The sequence below is a fragment of the Oryzias melastigma genome, linkage group LG8 (assembly GCF_002922805.2).
Source record: "Oryzias melastigma strain HK-1 linkage group LG8, ASM292280v2, whole genome shotgun sequence".
NCBI lineage: Eukaryota > Metazoa > Chordata > Actinopteri > Beloniformes > Adrianichthyidae > Oryzias > Oryzias melastigma.
Window position 1 is genome coordinate 22,294,184 of NC_050519.1, and position 22,485 is coordinate 22,316,668.

Sequence of the window (22,485 nt, forward strand, 5' to 3'; positions counted from 1 at the left end):
AGTTGATTTATTTGATTTTATTCACAGCATCACCACATTATACATGTTTATATCTTTAAACTATACATCAACAATGAGGCAGGCGGATTATTCAGTCTCCTCCACATTCTAAAGCATTTTTTTTCTTCATTTTTTATTTTTTAGGAAACAGACTTTCGTTTAAAATTGTTTAGAAAGTTATCCAGGGTGCTACAACCTTTCTGAGATCTAAGGTTGGAGGTGAACGTTGCGCTAAAAATATTCAGCATTTCCATGAGGTAAGAGGTACTATTGGATGAATATTAGAGTTGATGTCCTCTTTTCCAGCTTGAATTAGGCTAAATTTGGGTCTCTAGCTTCATTGTTGTGTTTTGCAGTGAGTCTGATCAGAAGACAATTATTCCTTTTAAATTCACCTCAATTCATTCATGAAGCTAAAGTTCACCATGAGAATTTTTCCCAGTGCCACATGAAGAAAGCAGCAACTAGAAGACAAAATGTATGATTGTCATAATATAATTTATTCCCAAGAGTCTTCATGGTCACTTCCAATGCTTTTAGCGGCCTTTTTCAGTTAGCCAAGATGGAGCGACAACAGCAAATGGATTAAGTCTAAAGACCAGTTCCACATCTCTCATAAGGATCTCAGTTGACCGTTTTCATTGGAAGAAAGTTTGTTTTAGCTTGCTCTTATTTTTCAATTAAAAATGGCCAGTGAGGTCTTTCTGTTAAAGGTTTCAAACACAAATGTTACTTTTATTCTTACAAATATGTCTTACCTTAAAGAATACAGAACCAAAATAAATATGTTAAACTATATTCTTTATTTTCTCCTTTTAGTTCATGACATGCAAAAAAAATATTGTAATTGGCCCGCGGACCGGGATCCCATGTAGAATTTGGTCCTTAGAGCAAAAAAGTTTGGATAGCCCTGATTTAGATGCACCATTATAGAATGTGGATTAAGAGTCTAACTGCTGCCTATTTATTTGTCGTGTAGTTTTTCTTCTTTAACTTTTTTCATTTTGTTCCTCCTTCTCTCATCATCATTTCTCCCTTTCAAACTTTTCAGATCGTCTTTGTTTTCCTCAAAAATAAAACAAAACCTGCTATCGTCTCACAACGTCACTGAAAATGGGTCTTCAGATTAACATCAGGAAAACTGAAACCATAAGCATTGGTGAACAGCTGGACTTCTACATAGAAGGTCAGAAACTGAAGAGAGTACTCCGGTTCAAGTATCTGGGAAGTTATGCATCATATAAGTGCAAGTTAGACATTGAGATCACAGCGCAGATTCGGGCTGTCGTGTGTGATGGGGAGACTCAGGAACAGGGTCTTTGACTGCAGGGACCTCACAACAGAAACTAAGCTCAACGTCTACAATCAGTGTATCATCCTGCTGATGATATATATATGTGTCAGGAGCCAGAGTTCTGTCTCCTCCTCCGGCCACCTGCGGGAGCTGTTTCCAGAGTACTGAACATACTACATCTCCCAGCAGCCCCAGCGCACACTCCCCAGATGCCACTGAGTTGACTCTCATCTGACAATCACCCACCTGTTACTTAAGTGGTGCACAGAGCCTCACTCAATGCAAAGTATTGTTTGTGCCACCCTGCCTGCCTTACTGAGCGTTTCTTCCAGGACCTGATCTTCTGTTTGTGACTGTACTTATTCTCTGATTGCCTGCCACCCGCCCTGACCCCTGCCTTGACTCTGACATCTCTAGTCTCTTTTTTGATCATCCCATGCTTGTGATTGACTTATTTAGCTTTGTGGACTTTTTTAGTTCCTGTCTGAACTAATAAACCTGCTGCACATGGAACCAGCTGTCTGCCCGTTTGTGTCAATATGGAAGTGAAACCTGGACCTTGTATTGCTATCACATCAAGCTTTTAATTACAATCCAGCAGACACTTGAGATCCCTTTCTCAAGCTCATATGAGATTGTTTAGTCACAAATGATGAGGTGTTGGACTGTGCGCTTGCCACAGATATCCTCCTCATCAGAAGCAGGCTGCGCTGGATGGGTCAAGCTGCCTGCATGCCCAACGAGCGGATCGTGAAAGCACTTCTGAACAGAGTCTTGAATGAAGGAGAATCAGGCGCCCCCTTTTAAGACATAAAAACACTCGGAAGGACATCCTCAGGCATGGGGGTGCCCTTGACTCAGGGAACGTCATCACCAACAATCACAAGGCCTGGAGGACTTTGACATCTAAAGTCTGTAAAAAAGTTGATGTGGACAGACGGAAAAGAAATATAGAAAGGAGGAAACAACAGCAAGAGAAAAGTGTTGACTGACGACAAGAGAAAAGTGTCGACTGAACAATCCTTCTCTATCTCATTTACTGACATACACATATATATATATATGTGTGCAGTTTTTTCCATCCTTGTAAGTTTTTTCTTAAGTGATTGTCTTTGCTCACTACTCTTCCTGCAGTTTGATATTACATATTCTTTAGTCAAACACTCGTCTTTTCCATCAATGTTTTTCAATGACAAAGATCTAAACTCAGTTGAGTTTGACCAAACCTGAATCGTGACCCTTCATTCAAGTCTATTGAGAATTGAATCCCATTTTTCCAACAACTCTTAGAGTCCTGTAATAACACTTCCCTTTGTCCTCTCCGTCCCACTTTCTTTGACATCTATCTATTACCTTCCCTTTCAGAATACTTTTTACCACTTTTTTGCTGACATTTGCACATAAATATGAATCCTTTGTGCTGTTGCTGTTTAATCTGTCAAATAATTTCCCTCAAGTCAAACGTGTGTTGGCTTTCAAATAAATGGAACCACGATGCCTGCTGATTGTAGTCTATAAAATATCTGTTCCATTTCCAGTCAAACATCAGGTTTACATTCTGAATAACCACTTTTGACACCTGCTAAGGATGGTCTGGAAAGCAGCTAGACTTTTACAAAGTAAGGGATTTAGTAGGATTATGTTCAGGTGTTTGATCAATCAGTGATACCAAACAGATGATCATCATTGTTTGGCTGAAATCCAGTCATGAAGTCAAACCGACTGCTGTGTGAGAGCCCGCTGACTCTGCTACCAAGGTGAGTTTGGAGCTTCTCAGGTGTCAGCACACCTCTGCAGACTTTATGCTCTCAGGTGTTTGGATTTATGTGGTCTAAACCATGAAACAGAACATCCCAGATTTTCAGGAGGCTGATACTATAAGACCGTCTGTAATCTCTTTACAGCCTTCAGCCTGTTAGTCTGATCACAGTCTTCACGTGAAGAATTCTGCCTTTTAATTGGTCTTCTCCACAAAACCATATTGATTTGCTAAAAACAATGAATTTTTAAGTTACTGAGAACAAGTTCTTGCCTGATACAGATGAGAAACACAGCAGAGAAAGGAGAAAAAGACGACAAATTAAATCAAGTAAACAGCTGATCATGAAAATGCAAAGACGAAACTAATATTGAATAGAAAATATGAACATTTGATCTAAACTTGTAGCAAGTTTTAGACAACATAATGCATTTTAAAGTCGATATTAACAAAATGCACCATTTTCATTTTTTTTCAAAGATCGCTCTGTCATGTTGTTGCAAGACGATGGGATGACAGTTCTTCATCTTTTGATTTTGAAAACATTAAGCAACATGAACTGAGTTTAGCTCCATATTAATGAAGACATGTCAAAATTTCAGTGGTTTCAAAGATAAGTTATTGTATGTCTTATAGATAATGCAATGATCAGTGCTGCACACAAGATAAAGAAAATTATTTCCTTTCTGACTCCTTTAAATTTCCTTTTTTTTAAAGTGTCCTGTGACAATTTTTTCATTACAAAAATGCTCCCAGTAGTGTTTTAATAATGATTATGAAGTTTTTAACCAAAATCCCACAACCTACATTTCTTAAAAAGTCACTTTTCATGTTGATCTGAAGCCTCTGTTTCTAAACTCTCCTCTGAGGGGGCGTGGCTTTTGGAGCCCCGTCCCTGATCCCCCCTGTCTGATTATGATAGCTCTGTGTCTCTCTAGCATAAATCTTCCCTCTGCTACATAAAAACATCCATCAATCTGTGTAATGTCGAGCCGTATGGTTCTGATCCAGATGTCAGCTGGACGAGGAAGTGAAGATCTTCATGGACAGAACTTCCTCCAAAATCCTGATTCTTTCTCCTTCCAGTTCACCAAAGACTCTTTTAGCTAATTCTCCAATGTTTATTGACTGTGATCAATACATTCAATCATTGGTTTCTCAGAGTTCTTGGTTAACGGTAACATGAAAATGCTCTTTCATTGATTTGAGCCACAAACACTTTTCTCCTTTCCAACAACAAAAGACAGAAAGAGAAAAAAACCTTCTGCTTTAATGTTTGAGCCTTGCATGGTTTGGCAGAGGAATGTGTCTGCAGCAGTCAGTGGTTAGTTAATACTACTGCGTTAGGAAACTGCCTTTTTTTCATTTGCACGATTAAACACCATTATTGTATTCAGTCCAATTAGTTTGTGTGACAGCTCTCTGTTTGCTGATGTTTCCACAACACTGAAAACGGAACCATTGAAGGTGAGCGGGTCATTGACGTTCTGAGGACACATGTCCATTCACACATTTAAACGGTGAGAAACACACTGCATTACATAAGACTGCACTGCCCTACTCTGACCAACAGAGGGCAGAAGAAGGCAAAAACACAGCAGTCAGTTATCAGTAAGCAGCATTATTTACAGAAGCTTCAACATCATCTCTCTTTAGATTTTCTTATTCTGTTTGAAAAATGACTTATGAGGGAAATTAATATGAACAGTATTTTAGTCACTAAAACAGTTTCAAATTCTGAGACTATCTTACTAAAAATGTTGTGAAGGCTTTTTATGGAAACCCCATACAATCAGACTAACATGTTTTTCTCTTTTAGTTTGTAAAAGTTTTTCTAGGCTTAGAATATTGTAGTAAAAATAAAAAAAAGTTGAAATATTTAGTAGGCATTTATCTTGAGCGATTAAGGTACCAGATTTCTGGAGGCTCATCTGTGCAGCTGATTGCAGAAAGGCTCCATAATTGTTTCAGTCTTTACAAAAACCCACATCGGTTTACCGAATCATTTGACAAATACACTTTTTTTCAATACTTCTGCAAACTCAATTTTTGCGCCACTTTGATGACTCAAGACTAAAAAAAAATCTGACACCCACCTGTTGATGCAGAACGATTGCAGGATATGCATGTTGTTCCCTTTGCAAGACCAAAGCAGAGAAATCCAGGATTCTAGCAGCCTTTTCTGAATACAACTTTTAATCCAGACCTGCTTCTTGTTGCCTATTAAGGCATTCTTCTCACAGAGTGAGTGGAGCTCAGGCGCGATGAGCTGCAGCCCTCAGCTGAGCAGGAGTGGCGACAGCAGACTGGCTGCCGCTCCGTTTATTGGCCTCTCTCCCTCCCTTTCAGCTGCTTTGGTCCAGCCTCTTCCTCCCTTCATGTTTAGTCTTTCACTCGGTAACACTTTCATCACACCTTCGTCAACTGCGTTCCACCTCGTACCACCTCCCCTGCTCTTTTCCGTCTCCATGTGTCTTATCGACCAATGGGAATGTTCAAGCTTTCTCCGTTTTTCCCGTCATGCTTCCCTTTCATGTGTTTAGCTCTCTTTTCATCTCCTCCCCCGGGGGAAAATAGAAGCCCTTCTCTCCATCTAAACTCACTTAAGCTTTAATGTTGACTTCATTACGTAACAGCAGAGTGGTGCAGTCTGCCCGGCAAAGCCGAGCGGAGTCTTCTGAGGACACGGCGAGCCTGCATATCCCATTAATTGAATTAGACCGCTCTATGATCTCGGTTTAGCTGCAAAAGGGCAGCAACCGGAGCTGGACATAAACACTGCACGGATCAGGCCGTGAAAGCAACCAAAACCATGTTTAAAGACCACAAATGTTTATTTTTAACCAAGTTGGAGTTGTTGATCATTAGGGTGCAACTTCTACTGACTTTGCCCTGCAGCTTTGCTATCCAAAGAACAAACTAACCAACAAGGACAGATAGTTTCAGAGCCAGGAAAAATACTATGCTTTTTATTTGGATAACAAATGAAATTATCCACTGCCTCCAATGAATTTGCGTGATAACTTACTTGAACATGCATCTGTGGCGGAACTGAAGGGACACGAGGACATCGGTGCCACACTGCAGCAACCAACGTCCTTGATAGGAGTGCGACAGAAAGCAGAATGGCCATCTTGTCTTTAAATGTGACACAAACGGAAAATTGTTTTGCAGAAGAACATTCATAATCATCTCCAGTTCTTTGTCATTTGTCCTTGGATGTGAAAATTTGCCTTCCTCCCACCCCCACAGCCCACACTCCTGTTTTCATTTCAGTGACAATGTCACCCCTTTGTCGGGCTCTGGTCACGTTACAACCATTTTAGCAACACCTCAAGGTAAATTCCACAGCTGCAGCGCTGTGTCAGATGCTACTCTGACTGAAGAGCAGGAAGCAGCCATGAAAAGAGTCGTTCTGTCTGCAGAAACAAGCGTGTGCATCCTCTGAATGCTGTGGCGGTTCAGTGTACTGAGCAACTGTTCAGTGTCACACTTGGATCTCATGGCTGCTGTTAGACACACTAAGTATCCAGGGTGATGCGAGACTCTAATCCGCCCTGTCATGACTGGTCAAGCAGAAAAATGAAAAAGCCTCTATGGCTTTGGTAAGTTTGGAACATGTTCTTGGTACATTTAGAAGATGTGAAAATATTTTTATTTTTGTTTGGTGGTCCCACTTGAACCTTTCTTTATTCTAAAAGTAGTCTTTTAGTTATGATTATGTCATAAAGAAATGCTCAGAAATGCATTTTGAACTTTATTTGATTAATTTATGTCCTTCACCTTTAGAAAAAATGCCACAAAAACATGATAACCAGGGCTGTCCGGCCCGCCAAATGGCTTCATCCGGCCCGGTCATGAAGAGAAAAAAATATTAGGATGTTGAAAAAAGAAAGAAAAGCAAGTTTCTAGCTCATTCTTGTGGTGAGTAATGCCTCGGTCACACTGGGCGGGGAAGGGCCGTGGAACGGAGGTCGCTTCCATTCGGCACCCTTGTTTGGGAGGAGTCTACAACCTGCAGCTCCAGATCCACACGAGGCTCTTTTATGTCTCCATGGTGGATCCTTGGTCAAACATAAAATAAATCATGGAGACTGCATCAGCAGCTCCTGATAATGTCTGTCTAACCAAAACTTAAAGAAAACAAATAAACAAAGCCCACAAACTAAGACTACCAAGATCCAAACTAAAATAACAAAACCCAGCACTGTAAGACTGCTGAGGACAGAGGGGAAAAATGATCAAAAAATAAATAAATAAAAGAAAAACAAAATAGCAATTCTTTAAAGTAAGGATTACTTAATTATCATTTATTTAATTTAGATCAGTTAAATGTATAAATTGATGTCTGAGGTTCACATAGATGATAAACTATGTAGGTTTTTACATCCTGTTGACCTGAAGACGTCTTGTTTGATCAACTCTACCTCCAGAATCAACAGATTTGATATGTAAAACAAAACGTTGGTAAAAAGTTTGATCTTTTATGAGTGAAAAGCACATATTATCTTATGCTGCACAAAATTGGTTACTAGGTGCCCAGAGCTGCACTGAGATGATCCTGTTTGGCCTTGAGCAGATTTTATTTTGAAAATAAAATATTTGAGCTTCTGTCAAACGCGAAAAAAAAATTGAGAGATGCTAGGTTTTTTACAACATTTTTGCTTTTATTCGTGCCACAAAATAGACATAATTCATATGTATTATTAAAAAAAACAGATGGTCATGAGTGCAAATCCAAATTTCTTAAAGAATAAAGGAAGACTATGTGGCTGCTTCTAGGTTTTGATCAGTAGAAAATGAGCCCAAATGACTCTTTTATTGTTAAAGGTAGCTGACCTATTAACCTATGGCCATGCAGCGGATCGTTTCGGCGTCTGGTCTAATTGGTGTGCAAGCCGCAAGCGATCCACATCAATTGTGGCAGGAAGATACATAAAAATATATGACAAAATCTGTTTTACTCTCTAAATATAACCTTTTTACAAAAAACACCGCAATTGAAAAATATGATCATATTTTTGTATCTGTCCATGTCCACATGTGTCTACAATCATGCAGACAACATCTTCAAACATCTGTAAAAGCATGGGCTCTGTATTCGTACCAGTGCAGTTTTTTGATAGGATGCAAGCTGTGCAACAAGTCCACCCATGAAATGTCCACACTCAGCTGTCAGTGGCTAATAACAAAGTGGCAGTGATTAGGAATGACAGCAAGTCAGCCGCAAAGTTGTGGGTCGAGTAAACTGACAGAGCAGGTCAGAGGATGCTGAGGCTCATAGAGCGCAGAGGTCGCCAACTTTCTGCAGTTTGTCACTACAGACCTCCAAACTTCATGTTGCCCTCAGATAAGGTCGTGATTAGAGCAAATAGCTTCCTGACAGGAGCGTCCTATGGTCAAGCCGCTGCATCCAAGCCAGCAAAGACACAGCCTTGAGTGAAGTCCCTTTACGCTAAACTTTTGTATTAAGAGGAACACTAGATAACACAAGGAAACGTGTTTGAGAGCCCCCTACGAATGCTATAAACATGTGTTCCTCTCTAATGGTGCATTCACACCAAACGTCTTGAACTTCCATCTATTCTCTTAACCCGCTGGAATCGTGATGTTATCAGAGCTCGTCCGGCTACTGCTGGATGAAGGCGGGATACATCTCTGGACAGATTGACGGCCTAGCACCCGGAATCTCATGAATCTCAATGACCTCATGAACCCAGACATGTAAAAGTGTAACTGGTGTTTTTGTAAAACTTATCCCAATGGTGTGCTTGAGATCATGCAGGCGGACGCAGGCCTGCACAGATCACCTGGATTGCAGTGCATGTTGGGTAGTTTTGACTCAGACGTCACTTGTCAATCATCGTGAAAATATCGCGAGAAAGAGCCGAGTGCAAGGCGGTTACTCAGGCAAGAGCAGCTGGAAATCTGGAGCTGCTCGGGAGTGAGATACCTAGGCGACTACAAAACAATGCATTGTGGGAAACGGTGTCCTGTCAGTTCTTGTACTTCGACGTGATGCTGATCAGAAATTACTGGCGCCAAATGAAGGAAATCTGCACATTATGTAACTCTTTCTGGAAATACTGAGTCACTGATTTGAAAATTAAGATTTCAAATAATCTGTGGTTTTATGCGCTATTGTTACATTTAAAAGTTAACTTTAATTTCAATTTCATTTATTTCTCTTTGACAAAAGATATTACATTAACCCAGCGGCTATTTTTCATCTGCTGTCCACGGACAGATGTTGAAATTTGTTTTAAAAAACATAATAGCAAAGTTCATACGAAGGAGGAGAGGTGCATTAAAATTAAATGGAATGTTAAGGACAACCCCCGACTTCCTGTTCTTGTAGAGTCTTGCTCTTCGCCTTCTTCTCAAGAGCCTTTCCCCGGCCCTGCCTGAAGCCACCTGGTCTCGCCAACTGTCCAGGCGAGGAGAACGGCATCTCAAACACACCTGATAACTATACCTGATCTCTCAACAGTTTAGTGTGTACGTAGGTTATATAAGAAGACAGCATACCTACAGCTGCTGGATTCTGGATTAAAAATAAATGTTGCAGTTCCTCAAAAGACCACCAGAGAAAGGTTACAGGTAGCCACAATCCATTGATTCTTAAGTCAAAAGGTCAAATTTGACGACAAAATTCAGCAAATCCTCCTTACCATAAATGTGTCCGTTGTAGACATTTCTAAACCTGAAAACCTCCTACCCACTGCATACTATTCAACAAATCCTTTTGGTGTCTACAGAGGTCATTTGGGGTGTTTTAGTGATGCCAAATATGAAGGGAGGCTTGGGAATTTGACTGGATACATCACAGTTTTATTAGGCCTCTGTCAAAGTTATTATTGGATCTATTTTACTTTATTTAAAAACATGAAAAAATGAATAGAACAACTGAAAATGTCAATTTCATTTCTGAACTTCAACAATGACTGAGTGATCATAGTGTTAGTGCCTTCCAATGCCAATTCTTGACTATTGGTAACTGCTGCAAACAAATTTAAGAACTTTGACTTCTTAGGAATGTTCATCCATGTTGCAAACAGCCTGAATTCCCAGAGTTTTCCTCCGTTTTTAATGGAATTCCAAACTGTGGTTTTGACAGAGTTGTAGTGGTTGGTGCTCCCGTCTAACAACCAGAGGCCCCGGTTCAAATCCCAGGTGGGACCTTTCTGTGAGGAGTTTGCATGTTCTCATGTCATGTTCTTGCATGTGCAGCAGAGCTGTTGCGATGGAAAGAAGATCATTCATTCAAACAGAGTCTGCCTGTGGCAGTTTGATTGACAGAGATTTAAAAAGAGAAATACTCAAATGCAAAAAACAAAATGATTTCATATTCCATTTGTTCTCTTTCAGAAGAAAAATGACACACAGACATTATAACTCTAAAAACAGGATTTTCATTGGAGGAAGACTTTAACCAGTACATCTGTGGAGTTTCTTAACATGGTAGCCATCAATGGTGCTTTCTGTCCAGCAGTAGTGAGTATTGAGTGACACGTCCCCAAAATGCTTCACAAGGCCTCATCTACCCATCACTATTAAACAGTCAGAAACTCTGTGGAACGGTAAAAGACGGAGATGGGGATTTCACAGAGGGCTGGAGGGAAGGTGGAAGGCTCTTTACACTCTGGCACCAGTGGCAGACAGAGAGCAGCTTAAGAAAGAGGAGGCACAGGTGAAATGGGTCAGGTAAATACCAGACACCAAGGAGGGAAAAGGAGTGCTGAGGAACCATGACAAATTGGCTTCATTTAAATCAGGGGGTGTCCAGTCAGTCCTCGAGGGCCGGGGTCCTTCATGTTTGCCATTGAAGCTCCTTATTGGCCAACACACCTGATCCAGGTAATCTGCAGCAGATAAGGCAGGGTTTCTGGAAAAGCAGGAGCCCGGCCCTCGAGGCCTGACTTTGGACATCACTGCTTTAAATGCTCCACAGAAGAAAATCATAAATCCAAAAAAAGGATTTCAAATTTACATTTTTGAGTTATTGTCATAAACATCATAATTTTGGTGGCTTAAATCAACCAGTTTGAAAATAAAAATAGCCATTTAATGTTTGTGCACTATCATTATTGTAACAGCAACCGAAGCAAGTAGAAATACTCTCTCATCGTGCTACTAACACACACTTTAATGTCTACCGAAGTGAAATCTTGAAACTTTTTTTGACCTCAGCGATATTTATTATGACAGTTCAGGGCAATAATATAGATTTTTAAAATTTTGCAATGTTACTGCATTATTTTTTAACACGAATCTGACTTGTATAACTCAAATAACATGAAACAAAACATCCACAACAAACCCTTTCCTGTCTCAGAGTTTATTCTATTTTAATGCAAGCGAGTGGGGGTGGATTTATGGAGATTATGTCAGGGGGTTTAATCATTTTCATTCTGAGGTTACCGTAGAAAACAGAATTTTTTTTATTACATTAGAATAATTATTGTTTATCAGTGAAATTAGTTGACCTTTTTAAACAAAAAAATACTGTCATGTTTGCAAATATTTAGCAAAGCAAAGTGACATTGGCTGCCTTTGCCTTGTTGTTGCCACGGTTGAAACGTGTGTGCATTCACACATAAGTATCCGTGGTGTGGAGGGAGCCGGATTAGGAGCAGTGGGCACAGATGGCGGCAGAGAAAGCAAAGGACAGCTCAGGACGCCTCAATGAGTGACATCAGCGAGGGATTTTAGCTGCGAGATAGAGCACATGTGAGGTTCCCACATAGTGTCAGTGAGCATGCACGTGTTCTGGTGAAAGCTGCCTCATGCTTTGACCCCTCCCCGCTGTGATTTCTGTGTCTGGCAGCATCCCTGATGCAGCTACCGAAGCACAGGCAGACGGCCTGGAGTTGTTGTGCTAAAACTGGCGTTGTGGTGCTGTGTGTGTTTGTCCTTTTTAAACTGTGCAGCCTGAGCATCTCAGTGAGCTTTCAATGCAACTCAATGAACATCTAAATAGAAGATTTGTCACACTGATGTGTGTGTGCACAAATGTGTAAATACTAGACGGCTTTGAAGGAGGAAAAATTTAGTTTTTGTGTCATTTTTCTGATGATGGAGAACATTTATAAAATAATAAAGCTTAAAATGGAGAAATTCTTTTTCTAAAAATGGCCTAATTTAATTAAAATGCCACTTTGAAAATATACTAATGGATGATTAGAGTGGGTCATTCAAAGGTTTACTTTCATGTTACAAATGAAAGCATTGGATTTCTAAATTTTCAAAACTCCTAAATCCTTAAAACGTCATTTTCTGTCAAGGCCTGATAAAACAACCCCGAATTTGAATGGTGTAGCTTTACCACCACAATAATTTCTAGCTTCCATTAGTAAAACCTAAAAATAGGACAAACACAATTATACATGAATTTTCTCCACTGACATTTTAACTCTGAGCACATGTGCTAAAGTAATGAGATTACTGGCAGGAAATCTGAATTTCTGTGCACATCACTGGAGAGAAAAAATGTAGCAGAAACCCTGGAAACGCTGCGTTTGTTCCACGTCTTGCTGTTAAGAAAAATGCCTTATTTATCTATTCCATGGTGCTAGTCAAGCTTGCAGTTTTCTTTCTATTGTAAGGAGGATTAAGATAGAATTTTTTATTTACAGACTCAAGGTCCAAATATAAACACCACAACCATATAAAATAAAATCACCATTAAAAGTATCATAAAAGTAAGAATAATAAAAGTGATTATACAAAAAAAAAAAAAAGAATGCACAATTAAAGAAAATTGAGTCAGTTTTCTCTATTAGAGGACTAGTAAATCAGTCCTGGATGATGTTACAAACGGTGGTACAATTAGACAAATTTGTGTTTTTAACAATCTTAAAAATTGATTTTTTTCAACATGAAAAGCTTGTCCTTCTGCTTTAAAGAATGCTGCCACTATATCGTTAATTATGACATGTCTGAGAAAATCACTGCTTTGATAATAATTTAAAATTGCATGAGGAAAACATTTTAGGGTGTGATGTGACCGCGCTAATATTCCAATACTTCTGTTGAGCCCTTTTCCACTATAATACCAACAATTCTGCAATTAAATTAGACCTTGAATGACAAAAATTTCTTTTTTAAAGATTTTTTTTCTCGTGTTCTGTTGCTGTGGAAGTTCAGTGAATCGATTCTAACTTTGCTTCTCTGGTTACCAAACATGAGGATCAGGACTTTTGATGTAGACTTGAGTAACATTCGAGTCTTACAGCCAAAAGCCTCAGTCTCAACCCATACCCCGCGCTTACACCGCCAGCGTCACAGCTCCGTTGCGTGCGCTGTAGTCTTTTCGTAACTTTAAAAGTGCGAGAGAAACTTCCACTGCAGGCGTTCACGTCTTGCGTCTGCGGACTGACCTCTGCGTACCTCTGCGACGGACGCCGCAACTGATCGTCATCACTTTCTGTGAAGTTGGGGCTATTCACGACTTAAACCGGAAACCACGCGAGCGAATTTAAAGTGCATCCGGTATATTTTCAAAATAAAACGAACTTTCTGCTGAACTCGCCGGTTTCAGTGTGTCGGAAACATTACGTAATTTTCGGGTTACTCAAAGTGTGTTGCAGCACAGTGTTGTCATTCATAACCATGGACAATGAGAAGCTGATCATAGAGATCCAGCACTACTCTGTCTGGGCTGAGCTTTCACAGGCTGTGGCTGGATCAGCAGCCGGTGTAAGCCATCGGCTGTAGCTAGTCCACTCCCACGACGAAATGAAGCCTTGACACTAGCGGTGTAAGCCTGGGGTTAGGGGTGGATACGGCCTGTCTGCGAGTGAAAAATTGACACACCTGTATGAGATACGCATGTGGCCAGCACGAAATTGTAAGATCGGAGATTCTCATTAAGCTTGTAGTGACAAGGTAAGTTTATTTGAAAAGCACATTTCATGTACAAAAACAATTCAAAGTTTTTTTTCATTAAACATTCAAAGAAACTATTAGAACAAATAGTAAAGGTGTGACCATTAAAATAAAATTAAAAGAAAGTAAAAAGATTTTAATTTAAAACAAGCATAGATAAAAAGTGCGGACGTAAACTTTTGAATACATATTAATCAAATGCAACTGAGAACAGGTGAGTCTTTAACCTGGATTTAAATACACTGAGTGTTTCAGCAGATCTAAGGTTTCTGGAAGTCTGTTCCAGATCTGTGGAGCATAGAAGCTGAATGCAGCTTCTCCATGTTTAGTTCTGACTCTAGGAACTGATAAAAGACCGGATCCTGATGACCGCAGAGGTCTGGCTGGTACATACTGGGTCAGGAGGTCAGTCATGTATTTTGGTGCTAAACCATTCAAAGCTTTATAAACCAGTAACAGAACTTTAAAGTCTATCCTCTGACAGACAGGTAACCAGTGTAAAGACCTCAGAACTGGACTGATGTGGTCTACTTTCTTGGTCCTTGTGAGAACCCGAGCAGCAGAGTTCTGAATAAGCTGCAGTTTCCTGATGGATTTTTTTGGTAGTCCTGTAAAAACACTGTTACAGTAATCAAGTCGACTAAAGATGAAAGCATGCACTAGTTTCTCCAGGTCCTGCTTAGACATCAGATCTTTAATCCTTGAGATATTTTTGAGATGATAATAGGCTGATTTAGTGACTGCCTTAATGTGTTTATCAAAATTTAGGTCTGTGTCTATCACTACACCCAAGTTTCTGGCCTGGTTGGTAGTTTTTAGTTGAATAGATTGAAGCTCTGTAGTGACGTCCAACCTTTTTTCTTTAGCCCCAAAGACAATAACCTCAGTTTTGTTTTTGTTTAATTGAAGTAAGTTGTGACACATCCAGTCATTAATGTCCTCAATGCATTTACCAAGAGCCTGTACAGGGCCTCGGTCTCCTGGTGTCAGTCTAATATATATCTGTGTGTCATCTGCATAGCTATGGTAACTAATGTTGTTGTTCTTAATAACCTGGGCCAGTGGGAGCATGTAGATGTTAAATAGAAGTGGTCCCAGGATGGAGCCTTGGGGAACTCCACATGTAATTTCTGTTGGCTCAGAGGTGAAGTTACCAATTGACACAAAATATTTCCTGTTTTCTAAGTATGCTGTGAATCAGTTTAGTACTGGGCCAAGGAGACCCACCCAGTTTTCCAGTCGTCTGAGAAGTATAGCGTGGTCAACTGTATCAAATGAGATCCAGTAAAACTAGCACTACCATATTCCACTGTCTGTATTCAAACGTATGTCATTAGTCACTTTGGTCAGAGCCGTCTCAGTGCTGTGGTTCTGTCTGAATCCTAACTGTAAGACATCATAACTGTTGTTTCTTGTCAAGAATTAATTTAATTCTTAGAGAGAGAATGTCTATGCACTTTTTTTTCCTACACGCTGACAAGTCACAACCAACCCTTAAACAGCAAGCATTGGTAAGTAAAGGTGAGGTGAGACTACGGCACTTGGTACAGATTTCTCTTTTCTTCAAAACTTCAACTATTTTACAGTTAAGCAAAATGCTTCTGCATTTTCAGCACATGGTATCAGCATCTTCAGTGACTACATTCAGCTCTATGTATTCATGCTTGTATTACTGCAATTATTGCTGTTCATGACACCTTTAGGAATTCCACTCTGGCCTCCTGTATCCCAGTACCTTACCAGGATAAGTACAAATAACTACACCGTTTATGTGGATGTCTCATAAAATAAACAGGACAAAATAATCTGAGAAAGTCTCTCTTTTATATCATAAACGGTTAGACTGTCCCCTCTTTCACAGCTAGTTTGTGTCTGCAGAGCACATATGAAGACATCTGCTCCAGAAGCTGGAGGCTTTAACTTCAGGTGGGGTTGGAATAAAGCCAGGGGAAAAGTGCTTTGTGATCTCTGGGCAGAGAAACTGTCTTAGTAGCATAATGGGCAGAACATCCACCGGTTTAGTTTGGGTCAGCAGCATTGCAGGACTGTCTTTCTTTGAGAGATGTTGTCCTCTGGGGCGTCTCAAACTCCTAAGCTATGCAGAGCTGTTGTCCAGGGAAAACGAGTACAGTCACTTTAATAGAGAGCCCCTTTCAATTTAGGAACATAATTAAAAAACAGGAAAGTGGTTCCTCATAGGTGAACATCACCTCACGTTGAGTTGTTATTGTTATAGAGAAGGTTCCTGTGAGGTCAAAATCAATCAAGAAGAACCAAATCTGAGCAAAATCTCAAGGCTTTTTATGCAAATATATCTGAACTGATCTTTATATAAGTATGGAAGTTGATGTGTTTATTTGTGTTCTGTCAGGGGAAAGCCTTCGAGTCATTTGGCCTCACTTCAGTTCTCAAACTAGGCCGTTATTTTGGCCCCAATGAATGATCACAGGAGAAAATCTGATTTTTGTATTGATATTCTCACCCTAGAGCTGCAAAAAGTGCTTTACCTGCTTGATTTGAAGTAATACGTTGAAAGGTGTAGCCTTATCAGACACTTTCCAAAAGCTTGGTTTAGGGTGATGTAATTAACCTGCAGTCTGTTCAAACTGCAGACTTCATTTACATTGGTTTACTGAGTTTGTCTTTGTTTGATGTCAGAACATCCAGAGGTAACAAGAAAGTAATCAATTATGAACTCTCTTATCCTTTATTTATGTAAAATATTTGAAATATCGTGAAAAATATGCAATGAATTGAAAAAGGGCTGCATGGTGGTGCAGTGGTTAGCGCTCTTGCTCAAGAGGGTCCCTGGTTCAAGTCCTGGTTGGAGGACCTGAAACAGAATCATCAATGGGGACCTTTCTGTTTGGAGTTTGCATGTTCTCCCCGTGCATGCGTGGGTTTTCACGGGGGACTCCAGCTTCCTCCCACCGTGAAAAAACATGGTTCATAGGTTAATTGGTGACTTTAAATTCCCCCTAGGTGTGAATGTGAGAGTGTATGAGTGTGTGACCCCGGGTTTACACCACTAGCGTTATGGCTCTGATGCGTGCGCCGCAGTCTTTCCGTAACTTTAAAAGTGCGAGAAGAACTCCCACTGCAGGCGTTCACGTCTTGCGTCTGCGGACTGACCTCTGCGTTGCTGCAAATCTGTTTCGTTGGGTTCAAATTTTGACGGACGACGCAGGAGATCGTCATCACTTTCTGTGAAGTTGGGGCTATTCACGACTTAAACCGGAAACCACGCGAGCGAATGTAAAGCGCATCCACTATGTTTTCAAAATAAAACAAACTTTCTGCTGAACTCGCCAGTTTCAGCGTGTCGTAAACATTACGTAATTTTCGGGTTACTCAAAGTGTGTTGCAGCACATCGTTGTCAGTCATAACATGGACAATGAGAAGCTGATCATAGAGATCCAGCACTACTCTGTCCCTTCTACGCAGACAAAGAAGTGTTCTGAAATGACTGGAGAACGAGGGTTTGGCTTCCTTAAGTCTCATAGCTTGATGCTAACGTAGGGCTGGGCGAAATGGCAAAAAAAGAAAATCACAACAGCATGAATGACTGATAGTTTAGTAAAGTCCTTTCCCTATTAAAAACATCTCAAAGTGCTAAATAATAATAATAATAAAAAACACCCTTTACCACATTTTCAAATGAAACTAAAACTTTTACTATTTTAGGATTACATACATGGTAAATAAATCTCAATTGCTTCAGAATTTACCTTCAAATAGACGATTTCATTGTACTTTGAGAAAAAGGCTCCAGCTAGCATCTTTAACTGATACAAAAAACATTTTTAAACTTGTATGATAACATCAAATACATCTGCCAAACTGTTGAGATTCAAAACACAGAGATAATAGCAGTAAATGATGCGGCAGGTTAAAGTTTACATCCACAGCTCCTTCACTAACATCTGCTCTCTGCTGTGTTTATGTCTCTGAGCAGAAAGCTAGCGTTAGCATTAGCGCTGTTTATTCTATCTGGGCTTTCTTCGGTCCGTACGACCAAGAAAAAAGCTCAACAGTGACGACAGGGATTTTGAAAATTATGTGCGAACTCACTTACACTTCTTAGAAGAAAAAAAGTGCGACCGAAAATAAGATTTAGGCTCTTACAGTAGCTAGCTACGAGCTAACAAAACAATGCAGCAACGTGCATCTTGACCGAACATTTTACGTGTTTCCAACATGAATTACCATCAGTTTTTGTGCAGGTTGAACGTGAATATGTGCGATTAACATCCTCTATGTTTTAAAACATGAAACATCAATAAAACATACATTGAAGAATCAAACTAGCATGTTACTCGCGAGTTGCTAGCACCCACTTTAGCACACAGTTCACGGTTCCCAGCCTGATTTCTCTCTATTAAAATATGATTCCTGTCCTGTGATGATTCCTCTCCATCGGATTATTTTGTTGTCAAGGTTTTTGATGTTGATTGCAAAACACTGCATCTCCTTTTGTTACTTTTTCGGACCTCCGTCATTCATTACTCGAGAAGATCGATCCATAATGAGGGCGCATGTGTGTCACGCTGTATGTCACGTGATTTCCAATCCAGTAATATATGTCATTGATTACAAGAAAAAACACTGGGGAGGGGGAGGAGGAGGAAAAACTCGGATTTAAAGTCACAGGCAGTCAACAAGCTTTTGCCTTCTCGCTCTTGCAGCCTTTCGTAGAAGATCGTGATAAAACGATCTCTCGAAAATGACAGATTGTCAGCTTTGAAGATCGTAAGACGGTGTAGCGACTGCATCAAAAATCCAAAGTCGCTGAGAGACTGACGCTGGGTCCGGTTATTGTATGACGCGCCAAACAAATGGATTTGAATCGGGTCATGCTTTGAGCCTTTTATTAATGACCAAAAAATAATTGAACTTAGGATAGCAAGAAAGATGGTCAAAAGACAACAAAAGGTGACAACTAAAGCGGGTTAAAGCGGTCAACAAAAAATGTGGCAACCCAGCTCACCCTCTCCCCTCTAACTTACAGGTGCAAAATCAACAGGTGAATTATAATAACTCAAAATGTCTCCGCCCACAAACATGTGATCCACCAGGTGATTGCCTGCCCAATATGACCGCAAACAATACTAAACATGAAGTAATGGACTGATCAAAAAAATAATATTCGTTCACCTTCATTTATAAACAGTAGTTTGATTCATGGCTACTACAGACGGTTTTATATTGTCATATCGCCCACCGCCACCTAGTGTCCAAACTGAAACGTCCTCCAGGAGAAGCAGAACAATGTTTCCAATGTTAATGATCTGAACATTTTAGTTAGAACTTCTCCTTTAGAGAATCCATGGAACACTGAATGATGTTAACTATCTCATTATTTCACTAATTTTACAGTATGTGATTAATATACATTATATAATATAATTTCTATTATCTTCAAAACATTTAGTAGATTATCAATGTATTTCTAAACAAATTGTCTAAATGTGTAAACCATGTAAACTCAAAATTAAATTGAATTGAGTGGATCGAAAAAACCAAAAAAAAAAAAAAAAAAAAATCAGAACCAAATCAATCCAGGCTCTGGTGAACTGAACTGAATTAAACTGTTTCGTGAAATTATTGTAGATACCTAGTCGTGAAAAAATTTGATTCTTTTTTTAAATACATGGTTTTCTTTTATAATAATCTAAATGTTGAACATAAAAAGGGATGATAGTAAAGACTTTGAAAACTTTGCAAGCTCTATAACACGTGTCAAACACCATCCTGCATGTTTTCCAACATCCCCTGCTCTGGCATGCTCTAATTGGCTGGACACACCTGAACCAGGTAATCACTTAATGAGTCGGGCTTGGATATCTGGAAATCATGCAGACACTGTGGCCCTTGAGGCCTGGAGTTTGACACCCCTGCAAACTATGAATAAAGAATTTGGAGACTTTTGTCCAATGACACGGCAATACGATTACTCTGGGCTGTGGTTGCTTTAAATAATAAATTCATGTGTGTACATGTGTTTCCTGAGAGGATGTGTAGATGATTTATTACAATAGGCATCTTTTTATCTTAGTCTGCAAAATCTGACATTTATGTGACCATGATTTATTCTACATTTGCACAATGTCTGTGGTACATAGATGCAATGAAAAAAACAAAGTGATACTAAAACTAATATCATTTTAGTTGGAGCTTTTTTGAAACATTTTCATTAAATGAGCTGCAGTTCCTCTGCAAGGATGATGGTGTTTAGCTGGACAGGGAAGCTGCAGCACTGCTGAAAACATCTGCTGTGGACTGAACCATATAAATTAAAAATGCAAGAACTGTTAAAGCTTAAAGCGCAAAGTCAGAAAGAATGCACTCAGATTTCAACAGAAAACAATAGTCAAACTGTTTGGGGTAAAAATGGAAAAAAATGAAGAAGTTCTGTCTGTGGGACAGATCATCTGTTGTACCCAACAAATCAGCTACCAGATGTCAATGCAGCCTTTTTGAATTTCCACAAACCATTTTTGTCAAACCGAGTAAAAGCAGCAAACTAAGTCTGCTGAAGCAACATCTCTTCAGGATACAAACACAGCTGTAGGTGTTTTTGTTTGTGCCTCACGGAAAATCTGTTGGAGAACATCAGCATTGTACTGCTCTAAATCTCTGTTTTCTTGATAGTGTTTTCGCAGAATTCGCTGTTTGACTGCAAGGAAGAAAACACAACAATTCAAAATGAAAAACCTGCTCACTCCAAATCTACAAACAGGGCATGAACTATAAATTTCCATCATGTCTTTCACTCTTTGCTGTTTCCTCACCAAAATCTGAGCTTTATTATATCTCTGTTGTTTTGACCTGTTGTATCTTCTTAGAAGAGGAGTGTCAAACTTAATCAAACAAGGAGCCAAAATCCAAAATACACCTTGATCGTGACAAACATTGCTTGAACACTTTAAAACTACATTTTTAAAACTTTAAAACCATAACTTTTTAACATAATTATGAACTAGATATATAGTTACATTACTATATATTATATATATTACTATATAGTTACATGCAATAATGCTAGTCTGAATGCTGTAAGCTGAATTTGGCCACTGAAGATGCTAGTGATGATAGCTGAAGATGCTGAAGTTGATAGCTAAAAGTGTTGGAGCTGATAGCCAAATAAAATATTAGCTAAATGCCAAATTAGACTTAAAAAAAAAAACTTGGTTAGCCAAAACAGCTAGCATGTAGCTGAAATATTAGCTAAACTCCAAAAAAGCTTAAATACATTTTAATAAATGCCAAAATAGTCCAAAAATCTAGCAGAATACCAATTTTGAAAACTTTAAAACAGTAACTTTTTAACATAATTATGAATAATAAAAAGTCAGGATTATTATTCTAGAATCAATCAACTTAAACCTTAAATAACTTTCAATATTTTACTCCCCATAAAATTGTATTTTGTCAAAATTATACAAGTTAAAAATAAGCTCAAGATAACATCTGGCCATTAATAACAATAAAATAAAATTATCTGGAGGGCCGGATCCGGCCCCCGGGCCTTGACTTTGACACGTGTCTCAGAACAATCTTACCCAAACAATAACTGATTGGGTAAAGCTTGAGCTCGACAGTTTTTAAAGCATAGATAAGTAACATAGAAACCAAAAAAATAAAAAAGAAATATTCGAAAATATCCTTGAATGGGGCGTTATGATTCTGGAGAACTTTCTTTACGATATCAAAGTTTTAAAAATCCACTGCAATCAAAAAGGTGTTTTTAACGTGTTATTGTGGGATTTTTCTCATGACGTAGGACATTTATAAAGAAAATGAAGATAAGAATTGAAGAATTTTAGAGATTTTCTTTTTTTTAAATCACTGTGAGTGAGTTTATTGCAACCGTCTGCCTCTTTCCACGCCTCGACCACGAGACCGCAGGATGTAAACACCTTCAATAACGGCGGCTCGGGAGAATTGTACAAGTCATTGTTGAAGCCTTTGAGGGAGAACCATTCCAACATTTGATTCTGTCAGCGGTCCTGGGATTTACTTACATTTATTCATTTTTGTCAAGATAAAAGGAGCATTTGGGTGACTCGTGCGCCGCAGCTTGTCACTTCACATGCTCGGCCAGGTTATAGTTTGATCAGATGCACGTGAGAAGCGCGTTCAGCGGTATTTAAAATAAATAACCATCCTAACAAGTGAACAGCTGGATCTTTTATCTGTTTGAAAATACGACCAGGTCCTTTCAAGTTTCTCTCGCGCTCCTCAGACGGCTGCGTCTAATTCAGGCTGAAGCTGGAAAAGTTCGGCGAAAATGAAACTTTGGTTGGTGATTTTATGCGCATATATGCAACTTATAATTTATAAGCTACAATTAAAACAGTGAAAAAAAGAAAAACGAACGTTAAACAAACAAAAAATTCCAAAGTCCATAACCTCAGAGTGAAATCTATTTCTACAGAGTAAATCCTCATCTAAAAGTGTCGACAGCATGCTCCTCTTGTTGTTTTAAACTGCTGCATCGGTACATTCCATTGAGGAAAACAACAGTAGGACAATGATTGGTAC

General features: G+C 39.2%; 1 protein-coding gene across 12 annotated transcripts in view; it reads right to left on the reverse strand.

Annotated features, from left to right (window-relative positions):
• Window positions 1-22,485, reverse strand: part of LOC112146690 (thyroid hormone receptor alpha) — a 63,936-nt gene that overhangs the window by 14,874 nt on the left and 26,577 nt on the right. For 3 of the 12 annotated variants that reach the window (XM_024272650.2, XM_024272649.2, XM_024272652.2), the window contains exon 1: window positions 5,150-5,626. The exons of 8 other annotated variants lie outside the window; for them this stretch is intronic. In XM_024272650.2, coding sequence (XP_024128418.1) covers window positions 5,150-5,181 — 32 coding nt within the window. In that variant the 5' untranslated portion in view covers window positions 5,182-5,626. Of the gene's footprint in view, window positions 1-5,149; window positions 5,628-22,485 lie in introns of those variants that run through there. One more of the 12 variants, XM_024272654.2, reaches the window with a different exon arrangement.